This window comes from Clinocottus analis, unplaced genomic scaffold, assembly GCF_023055335.1.
Source record: "Clinocottus analis isolate CAN_PGR_092001 unplaced genomic scaffold, fCliAna1.0.p SCAF_21, whole genome shotgun sequence".
In the NCBI taxonomy this organism is placed as follows: Eukaryota; Metazoa; Chordata; class Actinopteri; order Perciformes; family Cottidae; genus Clinocottus; species Clinocottus analis.
This window is the reverse complement of record NW_027175943.1, coordinates 11,489,671-11,515,444: the sequence shown is the minus strand read 5'-3', so window position 1 is coordinate 11,515,444 and position 25,774 is coordinate 11,489,671. Positions and strand designations below refer to the sequence as shown.

At 39.4% G+C, this 25,774-nt stretch overlaps 1 protein-coding gene across 2 annotated transcripts in view; it reads left to right on the top strand.

Annotated features, from left to right (window-relative positions):
- nat16 (N-acetyltransferase 16) overlaps positions 1 to 20,549 on the top strand; it is a 35,760-nt gene extending 15,211 nt beyond the window's left edge. Inside the window, exons 2-6 of one of the 2 annotated variants that reach the window (XM_068587313.1) lie at positions 2,244 to 2,429; positions 8,899 to 9,124; positions 9,803 to 10,027; positions 10,179 to 10,519; positions 10,727 to 20,549. In XM_068587313.1, coding sequence (XP_068443414.1) covers positions 2,374 to 2,429; positions 8,899 to 9,124; positions 9,803 to 10,027; positions 10,179 to 10,519; positions 10,727 to 10,955 — 1,077 coding nt within the window. In that variant the 5' untranslated portion in view covers positions 2,244 to 2,373 and the 3' untranslated portion in view covers positions 10,956 to 20,549. The remainder of the gene's footprint in view (positions 1 to 2,243; positions 2,430 to 8,898; positions 9,125 to 9,802; positions 10,028 to 10,178; positions 10,520 to 10,726) is intronic. The other variant, XM_068587314.1, reaches the window with a different exon arrangement.
- The last annotated feature ends 5,225 nt before the right edge of the window (positions 20,550 to 25,774 follow it).

Here is a 25,774-nt window from a genome sequence, read left to right as displayed (position 1 = left end):
ATTTTCTTGGTGTGCATGTTGAGGGGGGTGCAGGACCAAGTCAAAATGCTTTTGATTTGGACAAGACCTTTCAAAAGGGATTTCGAGACCAAGGCCGATCTTTAGTACTACAACCTACAACACTGCTTGAGAGTAGCCTACTACCACATAGCGCCAATGTTATATGAATGTTTTATTTAAATTAAACATATATTTCAGTCAAAAGAAGTATGTAACAAGAAATTTAATGAGCAAAAGATGAAAGATTGTTCATTTTATGTTTAAGTCAAGCTCCCCCCCCCCCCAAAAATAATAACTTTAGCAGTTTCACAAACGCAATCTCAGTTTTCCTGCCCAAGTAAACAAAGCTACTAATGCAGTGTAAGTGATTATAGACTTCATTTTATCACCCAGGACTCTCAGCACTGACCTATTAAACAGCCTGCTGCAGAATGAGACCCAGTATCGGTTCGCATGCCTCTCTCAAAATGGAAGCTATTGATTTTTAGATGGTACATTGAGGTCATCTTCATTGGAATTTAAATGAACTACATTTTGTTGCATCAACACTGGGTTTTATTAATTCATTATTGGGAAAAAGAAAAGAAAAATGATTTTTGTGGAAGGGCCGCTGGCCATTTATGATCCCTTGTTTAGGGATTTACAAATATTGCTGAGTATGCCTATGCATGAATAGTGTATTGATAAATTATTAACAACTAACATCTAATTAGGCAATTTGTTTCATGCTATTTTATTAAATTAAATAAGCTTCCCTTTTTGTAGAAATCTGTTAGCAATAGCGGTCACCTCTAGGAGAGGATGGGACTCTTTAAATGGCAATAAATCGAAAGGTTGCCATGAACCGTGACCTCCGTCTTCATAATGTCCCGCTATGAAGTCATCTGTTCCGCCATAATGGATGGCCATAGATCATTCCACAAGGTCCTTTTTAAGAGATATATCCTGGATCACATGTTACATATATATATATATATATATATATATATATATATATATATATATATATATATATATATATATATATCGTCACATGCTAAGATAACAGGATGCGTGGTTCTGCGAGTCAGTATAATATTCAATTATCTTTCAGTCTCAGGCCATTTACATTTTTTTTTAAATGTAATCCCCAGAAACATTTAATATAAATGATATATACTATATGCGAGCGTTGTGATGGTAATTCCATCACATCTTACAAATTCACACGACACAACTTTCTCTCTTGTAATCGGGAGTTTGAAGTTGTTGCGTTTTTCACACCACGTGACGGATTGGCGACAGATATTTCATCACCAGGAACCCCCGACGAGTACGTCTACTCTCCAAACACCCATTTTGTCCCGAAAATACATGGAAAAAGTGACATGAAAAGACATAATACCGTGCGCGAGAAAGTTTTTTTTTTTTAACCTTCTTTGTCGCCATTCTTGTTGATGTTGTCTTTGGTACACATGTTCACAAACTAGCTTGTTTTCGCACCCATTTTTCTATCCCCCTTTCCTCTAGGTGCAACAGCAACTTTGGTCCATGCAAACGCAACACATACAGTGTTAGTTACCATTGTTACCCGTGTCATGCGTTCTCATTTGCTGGAACTCCCCGACAAGTCCAGATATATATCCTGCTAGATATCTGGTCTCTGTCTGCGATGCATCAGCGGGCCTCTTGGCTCTCGTCTTTGAACGGTTCGCACATTTGCGAGCGCCGAGGCCAACGCCGATTTGACTTCGATCTCGGGCTTTTGTTGTTGGAGCTCTATAAACTGTCCGAGAGCGGAAAATTAGGTTGTATCATGCGAACTAGACATTACTGGACACCTACGTTAGAAGTCTTTGGTCTCTTGTCGAAGTTACTGATTATAGCATGTGTGACGTATATAAAAAATATACTCCAAGTAACTATTTAACTTGTCTTGTGTGCCATCGATTGGCACCCTGTTATTACCTCAGTTATCACCAGAGCGGAATACATTGTAAAAGATCAAGACAGTACAGTAGTGTTTTAGATTTTACGTAACTCAAATCCACACTTACAAGATGTGTAGTAACAGGTAGATTTGCTTTGCATTTTCAGAAAACGTGACTTATCCTACACAGAACCAACCAGTGTAGTTGACAATGTGGAAGTATATCGCACAGCTGTCTCATTTTCATGGCAACAAGCACAGAGTGATGATCGACAGATTTCCCCAACTAATCCTTTTCTGGTGCCTGTGTGTCAATGGTTTGTTTCATGTATAGGCGGGGCTGCGTGGGAAAAATGACATGGAGCCTGCTATCGCGCAACAGAGCGGTTTGCTTATGTGTTTGTGTCAACATGGAGCCTACTGGCATGAAGCACTGGAGCCAAGGATCTGCCCAGGAGACATGAATGATTTTGGTGTCCATGTTCTCGTCACACCAGCAGGATAATCTACCGAAGACATGGTGTGTTCCTTTGAGTTTTGTATTATTGAGGTGCTCAAGATACATGTTCTGTAACCATTGGAATGTTTCTGTTTTGTGTGGGAAGACGTAGAGGACAATTGGCAGCGTACTCCAATTAAATAAAATCTGGTTAGTTGAAAAAGGCAAAATGGCAATTTCACAAGGAACGTGTGCCACAGTTGATCGCCATTGTGTACTGGCTTAGCGTGCTGAGTTTTGCTCTTAACGGTAAACCATGAGATGAGTAATCTCTTATGAGTTATATCATAATTCCTATAATGCTACCTCTTGGGATTTGATTTTTTCAGGCTCTGCTGAAACTCAATCATCAATTGTAGATTGAAGATAACAATTGGTAGATCCCGAGAAGCTGAATTCACTGTGTGCCGAGTGTAAAGGCATGTTGCTCGATTCGCCAACAAAATTACCAGAAGGAATTTGCTCATTTGTGTGCATCCTTTGAAAACCAGATCTCTTCAACTCACGGTGTCTTTTTCACACCAAAATTCCAAAGCTCCTCCATCTGGCACGGGCATCACCAAATGACCGGACCCCAATCTGCGGTGAGCATACTGGCGATTGCCCGCAGTGGCAGATTTGATGGCAGTTCAACAGCCTTTTTGCAAATGTGCCAAATTCCATTTTGTTTGGAGTACACTGTCAGCCAAAGAGAGGGATGAAGCGAGAGCACGAGAGAGTGAATAGGAGAAGAGGGAATCGATGAGTGTGAGAGCGAGCGGGAGAGGGAAACACAAAAACAAAACAGCATCGCTCTCATTGGCAGGACCAGACTATCCAGCCAGGCCTGACACCCCATCTCAAAGCATCAAAGCATGATGGAAAAATACCAGTGTGCACAGTGTGTACGTGTGTGTCTGCTGGAACCAGACAGTGTTTTCACTACAAATGCCCTCACAGCTCACATGGCCCATTGATAGATTATTTGAACATGTCTAGCATTTCTATTTTAGCCACTACAAACCAACAACTCCCCTAAGGGGCCGACTCCAATCTCCTCTATCAAAAGACAGTGCTGAAACACACACAATACGAACAGGTTATGAAAAAGGGCCTTAAATAATCAAGTACTGTGCAGCCACAATAACAAAGTAACAATACAGTATGATGTTTTAGAGGTTGTTTTAAAGAAATGTGTACTCACTCTTTACACAGTTGAACCATTTGTTTATCTAGGAATTCAAAGTACAGATGAATAACTCAGCATTTCTGTACTTTCCAGTATCCCTTTTAAGTCAGACGGATACATCCTGTTTACACCAGAAACACATTCTCACTCTTTCAAATACCAACGCTTGGTCAGTGGTCCCACGATTCAAACTGTGACACCCTAGGTGCCTCTCTCTTTGCAAAATCAACTTCCATTTTCACAGGAAACAAATCGGTTAAGTTGAGGAAAAGATCAGGGTTAGAATTTCGCACTCAGTAGTTTTCCGTAACGTAGTTGAGGGGCTACGTTACGGAAGTGATAGGTTTGAGTAATGTTACGTTAAAATGAGTTGTGGTTTCACACTGGTCATGCTAGCCGGTCTCATGAGTGAAAGTTCTGTTTCCTGTGAAAGTCATGTGCAACAAAACAGCTTGGTTAGGTTAAGAAAAGATCATGGTTCGGGTAAAAATAATGTTGTTAAGGCTATGTTACTTTTACACAATGTGGTTAAATTATGTAACATAGTCAAGTGGGCTACGTTGTGCCAATGATGTAATAAAGTTAGGTAACTCTAAATAAGTCAACATCCTGGGTAAAAGTCGTGTTGTGTGGCATACCTGTACAACAAAACAGCTTGGTTTGGTTTAGAAAAAGATCCTGGTTTGGGTTTAAATAAGTATGTTTGTTACGTAGGCTAATTTACTTGTCCATGATGTATTAAAGTTACATAACCTATGTTACATAGGGAAGTAGGTTACGTTATGCAAGTGATGTGGTAATGCTGCTTATTGTTACGTAACTTAAATGAAGTCAATGTTGACTTTTGGTTTCGTAGGTGAAAGTGCTCGGATTTTAGTTGAAAGTTCTGTTTTTTGGACATAACCATCCACAACAACCCCATCCATCTTTACACAACGGGACTTGCCTTCCTCCTTTACTCCTGCCATAACGTTGTAGCACGTGGGGTCACAGACCAAGCTGCTGTATTTGACACAAGTTGGGAGTGAAAACGGCTGACACCAGACAAAATCCTGTTGAAATATTAAGTTGTCTTTCTCACAAATGTTGCTATCTACGATTGCTGAATACTGGTATACCCTTTAGTGGCAGGTATAGACTGCCATATTTAATAAATGTTTAAACATTAACAGACGGCAGACAAATTACAAAAACCGTGTCCGGTGTCCGCTGTGGAACTGCCTGTGATTGTTATCAGCATTGCATCAGCGGTGCTGTTTTAGTATGCTATTATTATTTATCTTACTAGCATGACTTGTCCCATGTATTTACAAATACAAAGTAAAACCTATTTTCTAAAATATTAGGATGCTAGATCTGCAAATACATTAAAATTTTAAAAACCTTTCAGAATTTTGTCCATTTTTTGGACAAACTGGTATCATTAAATAAGTAGGATTTTACTAAAGGCCCGTAACATATCCTCTCTCATGACCCTTCTACAAGTTCCCTTTTTGGCATTTCAGTGCTACATTGCTCTCGCATTTTCAACATGATTTCTTTTCTACTTGATGATTTCTTCAGCTTGGCCATGCTGTGTGTGCACTTTCGGTCCTCCCAGGCTGCTGGACTTTGTTTCTTGTTGTCTGGTGTTAAGAGCCTGCGCTTCATTTAGAGTGACTTGGTAAAAAAAACTCCTCCAGTGTTCGTAAACTTTATCATCTGCCAATGGAACACCTTAAACACGTTTTTAACTTGCTCTTCCATAGCATCTACCACTGCTCTACTCTGGGTTCATCCTTCAAAGGGACCATTTACATGTACTCATAAGTGGTTCTGAGGACACTCGCCTTGATCGTGGTCTTGCTATCTCCTTCTTTTTCCAGGGGTTGCACGATCTCCCTTGGAATACTTCCTTCTTGCTTTGTGAGAAGCTTCCATAACTTGATGTTTGGAGTTCTCGCACCTTACTAAACAGAATGAATATACAATGACTGGCATGTCTGGCTTGAATCTACATCTTTCTATTGATGTGGCACTTCACTACAGTCCAACTCTTTCTATGTCTTCCTTGCTTCATGGCCCCATTTTGATGCTTTAGGATAAAGCAGCCCTGCGTATATGTGGCCATCTGTTAGTTCAAGCCATTCAGTCCTAGTAATCCTCTCTTTCATTTCAACCACAATTGGGCACATGTGGTCCATGGAGGCTAATAGTGGTCCTATTCTTGAACCTGTAATCATAATCACTACTGAAAATAACCAACTGGGAAGGTTGACGCTAATGCAGAAGACGATAGGGCACCCCCTCAGTATATGCCACATTTGTTGGTACCTTTGTTCTTTACATTTCTTGAGGCTTCAGATAGAGAGACTAACATCTCTATTTCCACAGTATGCACATGGTATCCTGTATCTGTGTCTGATTGGGAATAGCATAAATTGTTGGAGGAGGCGGTGACGATAGTCATGTTTTATTATGATGATGACTGTAGTGTTGAGATTCAGACAAGAACACGTTCAAAGTCACTTTCATGTATGAACTCTGGACAACTTTGGACGTCTGCATTCTGACATACAGCTCCTTCTGTATAGTACTAGTGTTGCAGTGCTCTATTGACGACCAGCTACCCAAGAATGTTGCACCAAATTAAAAGCTTAATTATTGCCAATTCAGGCACTCAAGACGGATGTGCTTGGTCCTACTGTTTTTAGGTTTAGGTTTCCTCCATGTATTGACAAATTCAATAGTTTGACAGTTGGATGCCTTTGCCATCGTCTTTTATGACATGCAGACACTGCATCTATGTTCTGTCATTTTGGTCTTGCTTGCAGGTGGAAACCCCCGTTTTCCAGTCTCAATTGTGTCAGTTGAGCTAGCTTACTGAACTTTGTGTTGGACTTCCAGTACAATTTGCAGTCTCCTGCTTCTTATACTTGTATTGACATGTCTGGGTACTATTGGAAAATGTTCATCATTATCAGTGCCAATGCAAAAACTCAGTGTCGCAGACACTAAAACATTACTGTCTCTGTTTATGTGCTTTTGTGGCACAGGGGAGAAGTTCCTGTCTAAAGACATGTGGTGCCATTCTGAGTAGCAGTAATGACAGCTTGGTCTTTTGTTGCAATGAACAAAGGTTTCTATATTCACGGATGTCCATGGCAATGCCCTCCTTCTGGCCGGTTGGGGCACCTGCACACTGGAGGTCAGAATTGGAGGGGGATAATGATTTTTTCCACACTTTATTCCCCCCAATAAAATGCACAATTGGCAGGCGAAAAAATACTAAGAAGAAACGGAATCACACTGAATCATGTTAACCTACAAGTTAAACTTTAACAACACTTCACTTTCAAATTTGCTCAAAATTTTAAAACTATTGAGGCATCATACCCATTCCTACCTATATGTTATTGTATGTTTTCAAATTTTGTTGTATATTATCATATTGTATCAATTCTCTTCTTTGTATAGCTTCTTATGTTATGTTGCATGTTTCCTTTTGGCACAAGCTTGTTTTATTTGATCTGATCACACTGTACTGCATCATGTGTTAATGCATTGTACCTAAACTTAATTAAATGCAAAGATCCTCATGAGAGCAAGCATCTTGTTTTTGTTTTCCTCGGTGCAGAGCACTAACACCTGGCACCTCTAGACTCTTGTTTAACAGTATTCAGTATTAGTTTGTTTGGGAAAAGGTCACTTACACCAGCGGCATTTTGTCCACCTGCTCTAGTGATCCTGACCCTATCTGAGTACCAATCAAATTTCAGGGCCAATCCCGGCTCCCAGGGCATATGAAACAAATGTGTTCATGTTCTCCCTTTTATCTTGTCTATTTCATTTTGTGAATTCTTTCACCAAATTCCAGACAAATGCCAGTATTTGTAATGTGGAGTGGGTATCAGAGGGTATTATTGTATTAATGATGAGACTGAGGGTATAGATTTACAAGATGTATAGGTAAAGACATACGGATCAAGCTAGGTGCCAGTCTCTTTCTATCTGTTTCTGTCTCCTCAGCCTCACTCACTTAGTTTGTTTCCTTCTGTCTTGCATTTATTTTGCTCTGCTGGTTCATTCATCCAACCTCCTTTGCATACATCTCTATGCTTAGCTTTTCTTTAGGGCGCTATCACAAGCCAAAATCTGTTTGGCTAATCTGAATGCGAGTAAAATCAATGCTATTGGTTTGTTTTCTATGTAATCTGGTTCAGTTTCACAAATTAAAGTGGACCAAATCACAAGCAATGCCTCTTTAATGCAGGGAATCGCAGACTTAGAAATATTGCTATCAAAGTTCTTTCACTTTGATGAATCTACTTTGCACACAAATTCCTCCAGTTTGGCTCAAATAAGACTTCATCTAGCATATTCTGTATGTTCTCTTTGGCCGAGATGGTAAGCAAACATTGGACTTCTGCAGGAGTCCAAGTCAGTCCTCGCCAACTCATGTTGTTTATCTGTATCCATCTTAACAAAATGTCAGAGGCCTACGTTTTGGTTCCCTTCCTGCAAATTGGTCGGTCTTGGAGCGGTTATCTTGGCACCAGAGTGAGATAACTGTGTTCACAACTGACCAAACAAATCGGACCAGAGTTACATTAAAATGTGCTTGATGTTGACTTGGGAAAGCGCCCTTAATCTAATTAATGTACATTCAGTCTCTCTCCTGGCAATCATCTGTGATCAACTCCCCTTTGGTCAGTCCTTTGGGATTGATTCAAAAGGTGGTAGTCTGTTCTTGTGTTTATGGTAACGTTTTACTAGTGTTTTTCTCCTCCTGTCCTGCTAGCTATTAATTCCTGCACCAATCTCATCCCTTTTACTCCTATTTCCTTTTCAGTTCTAATTACAATTGGCAATCTTTTATGACTTGATATATTATAAGTTAATCATTAGGCTTTTGTATTGGATACCTCTATTTTGTCATTTGTGTGAAAGTCTTGTTATGCCTTACCACTGCATTGCTTTCACCAACTGCTTACAGTATGTTTCATTCTCGTTGTGTAATTCATATGAACACAAGGGATTATGCATCCAATTATGCTACTTTGATACTGAAGTATTGTCCTTTGTGCCTAGAGACACTAATATGCTTGTTGGTGTGATTATATGATAAACAAAAACAGCTGCTATCCAGGCTGACATTTCTCTAAAGAAGCTTGTTTATTGCTATGAATCAAAAGATGTCCACTCTGTGTTTCCTCACCACCCATAATTGGCCTCCTGTAAGGAATTCCTTGGTTAGAACAGTTCTTGAACTCTCTTAAGTCCTGGTTTATGAAAAATAAATACAATCTACAATAACTTCTCCCCCACTTTGTATCTCATCAGTTATTTCAAGATGAAGATCGATACCAGCCTGACTATGCTCCAGCTCCCAGAGGCCCTGTCCCAGGCAGGCCTTCAGTTCTCGGTGGCCACGGAGGAGGATTTCGATGAGATCATGGCCATGAGCCAGGACATCTATGGTGGCCTTGATTACCTGCCCACTCGATACACCGACTGGCTACAGGAGACCAACCGCACAGTAATACTGGCTCGCAAACAGGGAAAAGTGGTAAGTGCATTAAATAGCATATTTGCGTGTGTTTTTGTGTTTCAGAAAAGGCAGAATTTTTATATTCCAGAAGTCCGAGGAAGTATAATATTTTTATGACTTGAATTGTCTCAATGCGATTATATGGAATTTCATGACATCCGGTTTGAAGGTCTACATGCAAGTAAGAACATTTAGTGGATGCGTGAACAGGGCATATGTCTCGTTGGGTAGCCCAAATGTTCCGTTTGTCTTGAAGTATCCAAAAGTATTCCAAGCCCGGATGGCAAATTCAATCCCTCCAGCCTGTTCTGAGTTTCCCTGGGTTCTCCTTCAAGTTGAAAATAACCAGAATACAGCCAAAGGAAGGTGTCAAAGAAACATCCCTATCAGATGCTTGAAATCTTTGAATTTTTTGACACAAAGAAGCAGTGGTTCTTCTCTGAGCGCCTTACCCAAGGGTGGGCCCAGATGATGTGGTTCTTAAGGTATGTTGCTTCATCTGCTGTCACATATAGACACAGGGAATAGGATTGTGTTCCATGCTTCAATATATATGTTATTGCCTCCTAAGTTGCATAAACAGGTCATGCAGCACTGCCCCAGCTACTGGAATGATGCAAAGTTCTAAAAAGGACACGTCAATGTGATTCTTGAGTCCACCTTTTTGAGTCCACCTTCTTCTGTGATACTCGACAGATTGCTCTGGAGTCCGTATGTGTGATTGATGATGGAGAAACTATGCTGGTGGAAGGTCTACGTGTTGCCCCCCAGGAAAGGGGAAAAGGCGTGGCAGGAGTTCTGCTACGCTTTTGCTGCGAGCTGGTCAAATCCAAGTACCCTGATGTCAAAGTAAGCCGCTTGACTCGTGATGATCAGCTTGGACCCAAGGACTTCCAAAAGTATCGTCTCATAACCAAGCAGGTACAACAACAAAAGAAGACTTTCTGTGTTGGTCTGTGCCTATGTTTAATAAATGTTGTGGATCAACATGCAAAAAGCCTCACTTTTAGTCTGTGTGTTAACTTTTCTAGTACTTTGTCAGCTCATATGTTCATTGTCTTTCTTCTCGCAGAGTATTCTGTTGGTACGTTTTAGAGCTGAAGATCTCAAGCTCCGTCTGTCTGAGCTAGGTCTGGGTGGAGGGATCCAATCCTCTCTGTCTACCTCCTCCAACCTTCCTCCGGTGCGTCTTGACCATACAGCTGTCCAGCGGCTGTATCTGGCCACTGACCTGATGCGGGGGGTCCTTCCTAATTCCACCATAATTCAAGACTGGCAGCCATTCAAGCCTCTGCCCAGTAACATGGCCATCCTACTAAAGAAGGACATTGACTGGATGGTGGATGATGTGTCCAACCCTACTGTGGTCAGCCTCTGTACCTTCCCTTTCAGGGTGCCCATTGGAGACGACTGGTAATTTTATTTTTTAATAATCGTATTCTTAACTGTCCAGAGGCCTAGCCCGCCATAGCCTGTAGTAGTAGTAGTAGTACAGTACCATGGGGTGCCCAAGTTAATTTATTAGATACTACACATAATGGAATTAGGATACTTATAGCTTATAACATTAATAGTTATTGAAAATAAGACTTTTTCAATGTAACACTCTCGTTTACCCAGGTATTACCTGAACATTGACATGTTCGGTAAAGACCTGGACCTGGTTCGGCAGCAGTTCTTGTGCCACCTGCAGCGCCACACCGCCACCCTGAAGGGTCACGTGATGTGCCAGATGTTCCTGGACCCACCACTCTGGAAGACCATGGCTGAATTCTGCCACAACACCTTGAGCGTGGAACTGGTGAAGGAGTACACCGAGCAATGCGTGGTGGAGTCAGACGTCGTCTAGTTACAGAGGGTGGATGGAAATGAGTAGAAGATGAAGGAGCCAGAAAGTAATGAAGACAAGGGTTTAGACAACAAGGAATGGACACAACTCAATTACACTTAACAGAAAAACACAACCCTCTGTACTGAGGAGATAGAAACCAAGCAAACTAAATGTAGTTTCTACAAAACAACTTCCAAGAGTGCAGTAAGATTTAATAATACACAAATAAACAGGGAGTGGACATAAAACTATGAAAACATCATGTAATCAACTACAATAGGTCTGTTACAAAACATTTGTAAAAAATATATATAAATGCAATTGGTTTTAGAGGTGTTGATACAACTTTATAGTTATTTTGAAGTACCAATTTTATACTGTAATTTTAAGGCGTACATCATATTTTGTACCCTCAATGTACTTAAAGAATGGGAACTAAATAACATAAACATTCTTTAGTAGAGGTCTTCACAGGTCAGATCCAATCTGAAAGAGCCTCCGAGAGCAGTCAGACACAATTTTAATAGAAAATGGATAATTGTTTTTGGACCAGTCCAATGCAACACTACTACAAACTATGACCTGGAAAGGGACTATTGACTTTAATCATCACCATATTAGTTAATCTTAAGTTTTATTACAATGATTACATGGTTCTTTCTTATCATGTCCACCCTCTGTATGTCTCATGACAAGGGAAGGTGTAATACGAGTGATGAGCTTGGGGAGGCTTTCTCACACCGGTAGCAGTGATGTAACCTAAAACCTAAAAACAGTCAACATGCAAATGCTATTCTTTCAAGAAAAAAATGTAAGTACCCTGAGGGCATCTCAAACCTTTCACCTCTGTTCTTTCTGTAAATATGAACCTTCTAAATATGTACACGAGCTGAGTTGGGTTACTAAATCTGCACAACTCTGAAGGCACTTTATTAAAATTACACAGACAGGTTGTGTCAGCGTTAGAATGAAAAGGAATAGTTCAGGATCAAATAAGGGTAATTTACAGATCCCATCCTTATAATGTTGATGGGTGCATCTATTAACTAGTATTTCCTTAGGAACATCAACAACAAATCTCTGCAAAAACAACAAACAAAGCCTGTTATTGAAATGAACATTCTCAGTCACAAAATGGCTGACAATTTATCCTTTGTTATGGTCAAGCTTATGTCTTAGCTTTTGTCTTTTTATTGTTTCAAATCTTTTACTGTATATATATATGTTACTAATTTAATATTTTCACTTAAATGCTGCAATAAGATTTTAACAGAAATTATTAACTTCTGAAACTGTAGGTGAGATCTAGGCTTACTTTGGTAGATTGCTAGCATAATGCCAAACAAGATGCTAATGCTTGAAAATGTTTAACAGACTACTGTGCAGTTTACTGCTGGCTTCAGCAAACACAGGGAGAAGAAGTAGAAGGAAAAAAAACTGTGTTTAAATTAACTGAAATATACTTGTTTTAACCAACACTAATATTACTTGACAACGGCTTTTGAAAATAGTCTCCCCTTTGATTATACAAGACCAGTGTTAAGAGAAGCTTTGGCCATGTTAGAGCAAACTAATCTCTAGTTTATTGTCCAGACCTAAACAGAATATTGTGGATTATACCATGGCCAACTGGCAAGTGTCCATTAAAAATTAACTGGATGGCTGCAACTGCCGGTTAGTGTAATGGTCCACCACTTTTTTCTAGAACAAAGTACTATTGGATGTATTGCCATGAAATGTGGTACCGACATAAACAGAATCCTAATGACTCTGTTAACCCCCTGACTTTTCTCAACACTACTAGAAATACAACAACATATATGAATTGGAATAGCTTACAATTTAGTCCCAAATTTAGTACACACCAACATGTACCCCTCAGGAGAAAATGTAATGCCTTTGGTGATCTTCTGACTTTTCATCTAGCGCCATCATCAGGTCTACATTTCCATTTCTTAAAAATTTATTTTAGTTTATGACCAAATACCTGCAAAACTAATGACCTTCCCATTTGCCTTAGCTCTAATTTTATTGAGTAAATGCTAATTCAGCATGCTAATATGCAAAAGTAAGATGTCAAACATGCTAAACATTAAACTTTCTTGTCTTTGTGAGCATGTTAACGTTCTCACAATGACACATTAGCATTAAGCTCAAAGCATCACTGTTGCTACTACAGCCTCACAAAGGTGCTAGCATGGCTGCAGAGTACTTTTTTTGCTAAGTGGCCATGCTATAAGCACAATACCAGATACTGATATGTCTTGATTTACAAAATAATGAATTTGGTGAAAGAAACATTACTTTACTCCATGCTCTTTGGTCTCCACGTTCATGTAGTCCATTACCATCTCCATATTAACCTCCACTAGAGGCACCATAACTACGTCTGTGTACTGGTACTTCATACCTTTAAAGTATGTACTGAAATAACCGAGAACCAATTAGTATCAACAATGAGCCAGACTGGCAAATAATACTAAATCTATGGTTTTGCTTGCAGCCAATCACCGAAAGCGTTCTTTAATTTAATGCAAGCTGTTATTGGCCCATTACTGCAGCAGATACAATCCATACAGCCAGGATTTCCTGCCTGCACACAACTCTGAACACAAAGTTGTCTGAGTCGGCAGCAAGCAGCTCACGGTTCTAACAGTGCTAACAACGGCAACAGTGCTGACAGAGCTAACGGTAACGTTAGAGCTAACAATAACCTTGGGTTACCGTGGGTCAGAGGACGGCATTATCAGCGGTAACCGCTGTATCAGTGCTGTGCAGGCCTAAACATGTCTTAAACCATTTTTTATCGTGATTAATTGCTTATTTGGCATTAACATCACACCATGTTGAGCATACTTGGCACTTCACACACACCAATTACATTCTCTAAACCTCCCTTTAAATGCCCATGTAGAGGGTGTGACACAAGACCATTTGTCTGAGCCAGAAAGAAATATCTTATTGGAAAAACATCTCAGTTTGTACAAAACTATTTAACCTCCCCGTTGCCTTGACCAGCTTGTATCTTGACTTTGACCCCCTTCTTCTCTGGGTATGCAATTTTCTAGGTGTGAGGATGACCAGGTCTATTTTCTGAAGAAAGCTAAATGATGAGGTAAATCCTTTAAAGGTTTAAGATAAAGGAACTGAATGATTAAAGGGATTCAACTTGTTTTTAAAAGTATAAATACTTTAGAAAGGACTTATTACAGTGGTCATAATCCTCAACATTTTCCACGGAGCATAACAAAATAGGATGTCAACTATCTTTTCACCCTATTGTTTGTAACCAAAGAAAGTCACCACTCATCTACACTGATGCCCTATCATTTGCTGCCAGGAGTGAATTGAAGACAAATAGATTAGAAGGCAATTGGGTGTAATTATTTTTACAGTTAGTTTTTTCATGATCGCAGAATATATTTTGTAATCTATTTATAAAAAATCTCTTGTTTTATTGTGATCAAAAATCATTATCTTTGCATAACGTAACCAGAACTGCGTTCTCATGATTCTGATTCGGATATGATTTGTGAAATCAAGGGCTGCCACAAACTTTTGGTATTAGCAGATAGCACAATTTGTTATTAGTGCACTCATTGCAGGGTTTACCTACGTGGAGACCCTGGGCCTAAAATATGCAGCGGAGCCCCTACTGGCCCTCTGTTCCTTTCACTTGACTACTCCTCCACTCTGGAGTAAGACAAGGCTCTACTTTTGGTGTGGCAATTTGATTTAGAACACATATATTGTCTGGCTCAACAATACCAGGTGAAAGTACAAAAGGTCTAACTGTATTTTAGGGGTTGCACTTCAAGACAGAACTTGAAGATTAGACAAACTGTCAGATCGTGTCTACTGATATTCTGCTTTCATAGCTCATGTTCTTGAGTTCCCAACAAAAGATGCAATCATCTAAATTGCCCCTACAATATCTTCTCCATTATTTTCTTGAAGATATTTGTTTATTTATGGTGTACCATGATCATGAATAAGTGGTTTCATTAAGCTTTCTCTCTTATAATATTCCTAATAGTATTATTAGTGGGAAAGATAGTTTTCCAGTGGTAGTAAACAGTTTACAGTATCATGAAATTGTGTCAGCTGACAGATCATTCCTATCCATTGTCAGCTAGCTAAGCAAGGTAGCCCGAACATACTTCCATTAGCAAAATCTCCCAGATAGTCCTGGGGAATCCCAAGATATGTCCGAGTCTGGTGGGTTATGTATTCCCATCAGCATCTTCTTTGATAGCCCTGGAATCTCCTCCCAGTTGGACATGCCTGATATCCTCTAAAAGAAAGGTGTCCAAGAGGCATCCAGATCACATTGCCAGAACAAGGTCAACTGGCTTCTTTTAATGTGAACGAGCAGTGCCTCCGCTCCAAGTTCTTTGCAGACATCTGAATTCCTCACCCTTTCTTTTCGGTTGAGGACAGAAACCCTGTGAAGGAAATTTGAGTTGGCCACTTAAATCAGCGATCTCATTCTTTGGGTCATTGCCGATAACTGAAGGTTTGGAAGAAGATCATTTGGTAAATGAAGAGCTTTGCCCAAAACCATGACAGTCCGGAACAGTGTTGACATCACAGTTGATAAGTACTGATTTGTATTTGGATCTCGACTTCCATCTTATCCTCACTTAAGCAAGTCAAGATAATTCCTTGACTAAGTACAGTTCAACACTTTCAAGCCAAAGTGACCCATAACCATCATGACAGTTAAGAGGGAGGCTGGAATGTAGATGAACCGTTAAAACCAGTGCTTGGCTTTCACAGGCTCATGTCCTCAGTTTGCTAAATTCATCCATCACTTGCTTTAAAACCAGACGCTAAGATACCTTTTTTTTTCTTGTTGGCATCATTCCCAATCCAGAGTGAGAAATACCCCATTTTCCATTCACTGGACTAGATTGGACTTGGAGGTGCTAATCACAGTTGAATTGCCACACATGCATTTCCCCCATTTTTTTCTTCGAAATGATCATGAGAAGTCAGTTTTGTAGGTTTTGTGAATTTTTTTGTAACGGAAAAAAAAAGCTTGTTCATTTTGATCCGTTTCTTGTCATTTCAAGAAACAAAACAACTATCACCTTAAACCATGTGCGCTACTGCCTTCTGTATGAAGATGGAGAAATGTACATATGCAGCCCATCTCCAAACCCGAACACACACACAGTCATGTTTTCATGACTTTTGAGGACATTTCACTGACTTATAATAATTTACTGGAAACGACTCCTGACTATAGCCACCACCAGCTTAATCCTAACCCATATCTTAACTGTTAACTAAACCTTACTTTTGCCTAACCTTTAACCAAGTCTTCACCCGAACATGTAATGATTTATGTTACAGTGACATGCATTTGAAGACGGGTCCCCACAATATGTGACTTTGTAAAAAGACTTATGTCCCCACAAGACCCCCCTCCCACACACACACACACACACACACACACACACACACACACACACTTCCAGTTAGTATAGTTAACTCTATCAAACTGCGTAATCTTTGAAACATTCTGTAAAATTAGCTAGATACCTTCCTCACAATCAAATACACCCTCTGTTAAGTTGCACATAACCCTAACATAGCAAGTAGAAGAATCTTTCGAAACATTACGATAAATTGACTCATTAAATTATTTTTTGCTGTCTTGTCATAATAATATGTAATACTTGTAAATATTGTAACTCTTGCTAGAAAGCCACTGGAGCTTGTAAGATGCCAGAATGAAGACTTATTGTTAACACTGGAATGGGCAAAAAGGGTACGCTGGCCTCATTCACAGGAAACAAACAGTGGCTAGTCGTGATTTTATCTCTGAGAACCTGTCGACCCATCAAATTATCACCTCACTTTTTATATAAATGAAACGTTCTATTTTCAATGTTCACTCAGTGAACTCTGCTGCAACTTCACAATGAACAGCATTTCAGCATTCTGTACTTTCGAGTCCTGCTATTATCAGCCTCACAGCGGGAAAAAGACATTAGAGATCTACCATTTGAACACTATTCTGGTAAATGGTGAATTCACTCTTAAGATTTCTGGCCTTTTTCTTTGTAATTTAGTGATTAGGGGAGGGTAATTGTTTCTGGCTTCCTTCCCCATCTACAAATCAACAATGCCTTGTAAAGTTTTCATCCATCTAAAGGCCTCAGTATGCTTCAAAGAAAGTAGGTTGTACTAGACAAATGTTTTTAGCTTTTACCACCTTAAGGCGGGGCCAAAAAGCCTGCCATCATAGCATCGCTTTTCAGTAGTTCTGTCTCTTTTGCTTGTTTTTGTAGTCTGGAAGTAATGAATCATTTACAAAGCTATACATTTAACCCACTGGTCAGAAAAGGGCTTCCTGACACTTAGAAAAGTAATTTCTTTAAAGCATACTGAGGCCTTTAAGTTCAGTTGACTTGTAAATCCATTAACTTTTTTGTGTACCAAACACACTTCTTTTTACCCCTCGAGTTGCTCGGGTCATGGCAATCTCAATAAATTGGCCTGGCCAGTTTCAATCAATTTGTGCTGCCATTTTGAGTTTTGTCATTTTTGAATTTTAGTACTCAATATAGATCCATTGTTGTTCTCATTTTTCCAGCAGTTGACTCAATTTTCATCACATTTGAAAGAAAGCATCTTTTGGATGCTTTTATTATAGCTTACCAAGAGCATTGCCCCACTCCAAATAATTTAAAATGAATCTGGCAGAAGCTGTAAATATCGTTTCTGTGTTTCTTTGCCTTCTCCCATTTATTGCAAATTGTTCATTGTTGTCTACAAGTCCTCAATGCACATGCTTACATAATTCCCTCTAACACCAGAGCCAAAGGTGACGAGACTCCTTCAAACTTCTGAGGTCTTTAACTCGAAGTGCTTCACATATTGAAACAGGTTTTTTGCCACTGAGTTCTGCAGATTGAGATCAATCCAACAGATGTGGTTTGTTGAATTTCATTGAATGGAATTTTAAACACTTTAAACACATAGAAAGATGAGCTCATTCAACCCAAGGCTTTGGATTTCATGCAGAATTGTAGTCAATAATTTGTACTTGGCCTAATGCACTTCTGCTTAGCCCCCAGATTTTGACTCGAGATTTGGAATTGGACTCAACTGCAGGGTTGTTTTTGTATGACTGAACAACACATAGGCCAACAGAGGTCTTGGATTAATCCTTTTTAAAAATATTTTTTTTAAAGTCATACTTTGTAAACAACATTTAAACTAATAGTTGTATTAATGTTAATAATAATTAAGTTATTTATTCATGCTTCAAAGGTCAGTTTTAAAGACAACATTTGGGCTAAAAGATTGTGAAAAAAACCTATTGGTGTTCATCCTCCAACATAATATATTCTGTATTTTTTAATTAGCTCTTTAGCCCTCCAATTATCTTCTGGTGCTGCATAGTATTACATCTCAATGTATTAGCAACTTGATTAGACCTGATGGTTTTATTAGAAGGAGAGGGCTGAAACACACGCCTGTGGGCTTTGGTTGTCAGACTGATTTTGGGTATGTTAACGTGTTTTACCTTTCCATTTCAGAAGCGGTGGTGCTTTAATCTGCTTAAATCTGCAGAAATCAATGGTGTTTGGTTACATTGAGGTACAGAGACTACATGGTTAGGGTGAAAATATGTATATAATATTGGGTTACTTCGTCAAAGTGCGAAACGTTTTTCAAAACAAAGAAAACTTGGCTTTAAGAATTAAACATTAAGTTTTGGTAGAAAATGGGAAATGAACAGCGGCCACTTGTGTCAAAGCCGCACACTTTGTTTCCCACCCTCTACTACGACCTCCACCCATCCAGGTTTCAAAATCCGTACAATTATTGAAGCTACCGCTGCCATTGCTCCCATAGCGAAGTCATAATTTGCATGGTCAATTGATGTTGTATGAGGCATTTGAACAATTTATCCAGCCGTTTTTACTGTGACGACAGTTTAAAGGGATTTTTCACAACACGATAATCCAAACGTTCTTTGTAAAAATGTTTTATTGCTGCTTTATAAAGCATGTATGAATTAATTATTAACCATTAACAAAGCCATTAATGATAACTTATACAACTGGGCACCACTGTCGAATAGAGTACCATTGATAATGGGTTTATGCTACTATACAGCTAGCGGGGGCACGCATCACCAGCAGGTACAAGTGAGAGATTCTAACACTGTAGATGTATTTGATGATGAGGAAAATAAGACCCCCAGTAGCACGACCAAATCCCATTAATCAGGGAAAGTATCTTCAGCCATGAAGTCTCAGAGGTGTTTCCAGAGTGCTGGATGCGTATGCTTACTTCTATATATTGACAATATAGCGCACAAATATACAATATGTTCAGTTGATACACTGGATTTTATGCATAATATTTCTTCACTGGATGTGGATGCAATGTGTGCTTGAGGGAAGCTCAAAGAAGTGCCAAATTTCATGACTGCTAAACTTCCATGTTTGTCAATTAGCTAACGAATATTTACGAAAAAGCAGCAAATTTCGAGAGTTTTTATTTGCAACATCAGCTTTAGTTGAAAAGTTAAGTTAAATGTTTGTCTTTTTTTTGTAGCCCCATAGTACACAGACAAAAATCAAAGGTAATATAACCAGTGGTTGAATGTGACGCTGAATTACATTTTTGAGTTTTTTGGGTTACTTATAGCACTTTGTTGGAAAAATGTGATCATTGTATACATTGTATACAAGTGAATAAAATGCTAACACATTGTGCTGCAGACCCTATACGTATTATAGGGTGAAGTGTTATATTAATATATGTTTTATGACTTACTGTACAAGCCATTAAGTTAGTGGGTAAAGCAGCATGCACTTTAGTTGTCTTTGGCAATAATAGATATAGCTCCCATCTCCTGTAAAGTAGCATTGACTTCAGTGAAAAAACCCATGTTCTTGTCGCACATCTTGATGTCCAGAAACAATCATCCAGTGTCATGTGGGATAAGCTTTCTCTGTCGGTTTGACAATGTTTCTCCAAAGCTGAACCATTTGACAAATGACATGTAAGAGAGTTTGTACATCAGTATACCGTGGCATTGAAAATAAGACTATATTTTAACAACTATAAGAATAACACAATAAGAGGTTGAAATGGCTGTGCTCTGAGGGAGTAATGCAGGTTTTGGGTTAGTTAAGCCAAGAGATAAAAACAAAAAAAAGTAACAAAGTACGTTTAGTATACTAGTTTTTAAGTACTTTCTGTGAGTAATTCCATTTTGTGAAACCTTATACTTTTACATTTCAGAGGGAATTATTGTCCTTTTTACTCCACTACATTAACCCAACTGCTGTAGTAACTAGTTACTTTAAAGACTAACGTTGTTACATGCAAAATATAAATAAGATGCACTGCTAGAGATTAAGCTAGCCAGTGTGATGATAGTAATGTGTAGGCTTCAAAGACTTTATTTTAATATGCACTCGGTGATGCAAATCCTTATCTCTGTACATTTAATCTTTCTCTGTGCTTGATTTGTAGTGATTGCTTTATCATGGCTTGATTGGTAATGCATTGGACCTCCAGAAGGAGGAACATGAACAAACCTTCCTCATTTGTTGTATTTTAAGTAAAGACAAGTGACGAGTCTGTGTTTTCTTTCACGTTATTTTCCTCCTTTTATAGGAATTGTTCAACATTTTTTGGAAATACTCTTATTTACTTTCTAGTCGTGAGTTCACTTAGAATGTATAGGCCTATTGGTATCACGTCTGTGCCTTTAAAAAATAGTTCAATTCTTATTTGCTTTCTTTCAGAGAGTTAAAATAGAAAATGGATATCAGTATCAGTCTTTGTGTTGAGGTGGAGCTGGGTTTAGGGAGTTGTTATCGTAGCTTAGCATAAAGACTGGAGGCAGGAGGAAACTGCTAGCCTGGTTCTGTCCAAATGTTAATCAGTGAGCTTTAGCGGTGTTGGTTGGCTTAATTGTAGTTTAGAATTTTGGACTGAGGCAGGCACCACGTACTCCTCCTTCCTTGTGCTAAGCTAGGCTAACAACGTATTGTCCCCAGCTCTGTGCTTGACACACAGACATGCAGCTTGCCTGGTTCTGACCAAAAATTAGACGAGTCCCACAAAAATGTTGAACTATTCCTTGAAGGGTTTGACACCAGCAATACGTGGAGAAATGAGACATTTACAATAACAGGTTAGTCCTAATGCAACAGTAATATAATAATGTAAAAACACTGATGAGGATTTTACTACATCTGATACTTTTTACTTGCATAAACTTCTGAATGCAGTATTCCATTGTGGTACAGATAGCTTTACTTAAATAAAGGATCGAAGTCCTTTTTTCCACTACTGTTTATTCATTCTGTGGCTGCCTAACATAGTTTTCATGACTATAGTTTGATATGAAAGTATTTTTGTAGCACAACACTTGGATTGTTGTGCAGTGACATTTGTATTTATAGAAAATATTCTCCCAAGCATATCAATAAATTTGAAGTCACAGAGAAAACTGTTCCTATCCTGTACTATACAGCACAAATGCAATTCTCATTCTCATTCTCTGCATATACACTTCACCTTAAAGTGGTGAGAACCATAATAGGAGGCAGCATTACTCAGACTGGGACAACGGGATGCCTTTGGACGAAGAGACATTTCTCAATTCGTTTTGGTTAGTATTTGTGGATAGGAAGACAAATTTGTAAAGACCACAAAGGATATATATATATAGTTGCTAACCACGCTAGCAGATCACTGAACATTAATGTTACTCCGATATTCCGTGTTTTTTCCCATGACTCTCATCTAGTACCAGCACCAAGTCTGAATTTGACCTAACCAACGACATTCCCATCAGCCTCAGCTACACTTTGTGTTTATTTGTTAATAAGCAAATGTTAGGATGCTAACACATTCGACAAAGATGGTAAACAGTACACCTGCTAAACATCAGAATGTTAGCATTTTAGTTGTGAGTATGTTAGCATGGTGACATTAGCATCCATCTCAAAGCAGTTTTGGGCCTAAGTACAGCCTCACAGAGCTGCCAGCATGGCTGTAAACTGTTGACACTACGAGCAACAACAGGCTACGAGTCCTTTTTAATGGAAGCTAGTGATGGAAAGCTACAAAACTGACCCCCAAACCTTTTTTTGGACAGATTTAATGCTCGTAGTGTAACCATAACATGAGTCTAGTTTATTTTATTGACTCACATTGAATTATTCACTCACTAGTATTGGAACTAATTTGTTTTGATATATTCACTACACATCTTCTAGCAGCGTACATTACCAGGCAGCAACCTCTGGATCTGAAAAATGGAGCCAATGTGTAAGTGCCTTTAAATTGCATTCTTACTAATGGCCAGCGGGGGGAGACTTCTCAGTTGGCAAAAAAAGTCCAATTGAAGTCCAAAAGAAAATATCCATACTCCTCACTCGATTCATTACCTCACTAAACATTGTAAACATGAGTATGGTCTCAATGGCGAGTTTCAAGGTGTCCTCAATGCAGCACAATGGTCCTTTGGTAAATTATGATTCCATTGAAAGTAAAATAAATGATAAAGCAGGGTCTGGTTCAGAATGTGGCGACAGAGGATGGATCCCCGACTTTGTTTAGCAATGCACCTCAGACACTAAGTTACATCGGCTACTCCTGCCGCCAAATGTCAGGCACACCCAAAAATAAAATTTGGTCTCTCACCTGTTGCTAAAAAGAAGCCACTGATTGGGCTTCGGTAACAACTACGGTAATGCAAAGTCTCCAGCTAGTTTTATTGGTGTTCTCAGTTGCATAATGATAATGACTTGATGGACAGATACTTTCTTGTAGCTATGTCTACTAGACTTGGAAGACTAGCAATGGAGAGGCCTCAAATAGGCCAATTCTTTATTTATCTCTTTCGCCAACAACGCAGAAACCATTTCTGGCTCTTCAAGGTGGACTGTAGATTACCACGTAAGTAATGGTTGGGGAAGTGAGGACCCAAACACAAAATCCATGTGAAAAACCAATTAGAAGATGATTTACAAACAAAAATGAGAGTGAGAAAACAGTTTGAATGAAAAAGATGCTAAACCAAATTGGTTCTTTTGCCAGGATGGGATACTGGACGGGGGCAGACGGCCTGGGAGTGATTGGCATATGATTGTCGGCCTTGCCTGTTAGTGGCAAGGGAAAGAAGCTGTGGGTGAGGCAGATTAAGGCCAGGTTGGTGGAGGCTGTAACAATAGTAGACTAGACAGCAACCTTTAGTTCTGCAGAGTGAAACTGTGCAAAGTGTCTTAAAACTTGCATTCTCTCTACTAACCAGCACGGGAAGACTCATCCCTGTGCGAAAGAAGTCTGATTGTATGGAAGTCTATGAGGAAATTACCCTACTTCTCACTTGATTTGGTTGATGGAAAAGTCATCGAACATAAGGCTTCTCAACGGCAGTCTATGAACTAATCGGTTATGTCGTGATTTCTACTTTCACTTCGTATATACAGTTTTTATTCGAGTCAAAGAGGAGAAGTGTGACCTAAATTACCAGAGGTGTTGCGGGAAATGGGTTCAGCTCTAACTAGTTATTTGGTGTCCAAAAACAACCAGTTCAGTTGAGTGAGTAAAAGTTAGAAAAATGTGTGGCATGAGCAGAAAATAATCCTTTATATATTTCTGCTTTAGCTTGACAATTAGTGCCAAATAAGTAGCAAATCTGTCTACTCCTGGATTTACACAATAGATTATGTCATGTAGATACCAAAGGGTTCAAGAAACGTTTTGATGGATAAGTCCCTGTTTAACTGGGGATCTGAAGAATGATCTTTTTTGCTAGATGAAACTCAATAATTTCTGTCTTAACTTTGCAGACTTTTTTTACACAGAGGGGCAGATATATTTGCTGCTTGAGGATATTGGTCTTCCTACCGGTGGGGTAGGTAATCGGTATGGATGTGGAGGCCTGATTGAAAACGAAAACTGGCTACAACATGGAAGACATATGCGATGGTCACTGTGATGATGAAGTCTCCTCTTCGGCCAAGGAGCTCGGGATCAACCTGATTCATTGTCTCTTTTGCTGCTACTAGCAGGAGCTGAGAAGGACCAAATTAAGCAGATGTGTCTAGGAAGTAGCGAATACTGAAGAGGATCAAATGGCTGCTTGATCCGCCAACTCATGGAGACAGAAAAAAATCTGTGATGACTGTCGGGGAGCTGCCACGCAAACTGCTCCTGCTCTTTCTATTTCTATTGTCACTGTTACTGTTACTATTATGGTATCACAGCCCATTTATGGCGCCCAAACACATCTCATAAAGTCTGTCTGTCTGTGTTCTCTTTGCATATCTCGAGATCCTCTCATTCATATGTATTGCAATTGGTGCACTTTGAATGCCACTGTTTCAATATTAAGAAACTTTTAGTAAACAAGCACACAGCGCTCTGTGCAGCAGCGTGGGCGGAGCTTCGGGGCTCTGCAGTCAAGCATGTGGTCTGCAGCGGTTGACCCCGGCTTATTGACTGAAGTTTACTTAATTTCAAAGAAGTCAACAAGGACGAGCGGATAGCCTCAAAGGAATAGCGCCACTAAATGATCAAATTCTTAACAAAGTCTGAGCACGGGGCCCCCTGCAACAGCTGCACATGGTACTGCTGCTACCTTTCTGCCTAAGTTTACTTACAAGTTGAGCCAAGATGGCAGCGCTGCGTCACACCTCAGAATGACACGTCATAGTGGTGGAGTAAGTGTGGATGATAGATTGTTGTGCATTCGCGGCTGCAGGGTTCAGAAAAGCCATTTGGTGGCATCACAACAGTAAGCAACGGGGATTGAAGGCGAATCCTGACCAAGGCGCCCTATGGTTATGACACTTAGATAGTAAAAAGATGCTGGAAGCGCTCCTAGCTGCAGAGGAATGTTGAGATTTTTCATCTTTACCAAAAAAAGGAGGATCACTAAGGCTGCTGGAGAACAACAGAGCGAAGCACCAAATTCCATCTGGACATTCCTGTGATTGTAGAGGCGGGTAATTTTGCTGTTGAGCTGAGCGAACCACTCACTCTATGTGGTGAAAGACTCAAGGATATCGTTCGTTGGGTACATGAAGACATCCAGATCAACATTGCCGAGCGCAAGTGGCTATTTGAGCTCACCATACTGTGCTCGACCAACTCTGACATGGACGTGGTCAATGATTACATGACAAAGATCTTTCCAGGAAAGAAGTATGTTTTAAAAGAAGGAATGACAATCATGCTACTTTGAAACTTCAACCAGCACAATGGAAGCTTCAATGGATCAAGGTATAATATCGATCAGATCTTGCCTCTTGTCTTGGTTGCAGTATCTTGGTATCTTTCCATTCACTCTGCAGCAAAAGCAGTTTCTGGTGAATAGCTGCTTTGCCACATTGAATAAATCTTAGTGCCAGTTGACATATGTTGTCAGGGTCTTTTGCACAACAGACTTCTTTCAGCATAATCAGTTGAATGTGGCAGCGTTGGCAGGTCAAGCAGGCTTTGCATTCTTGCTCAATGAAGAGAGAAAAAAGAAGCGCTTAGCAATGTTGTTTATGAAGAGGTACTGACGAAATGAAAGCAAAGACTTATTGAGAGTAAAAAATGTATTGTGGTTTGATTGACATGCATCATCATTGACAAAAGAAACCTGGACTCAACTAACCCTCCTAAAGTCCAAATCTTACTGGGTTTTTTTTTTCATTAAATGATTATTTTTTTATTGCAAAAATATAACATTTTGTTCAACTGTGGCATGAAAATGTCTTCGAGAGTCTTTAATGATATAGCTGCTTCCTGCACACACCCTGTTAGATGAAGCCTTTTAAGCCCATGTGTAAATAGTT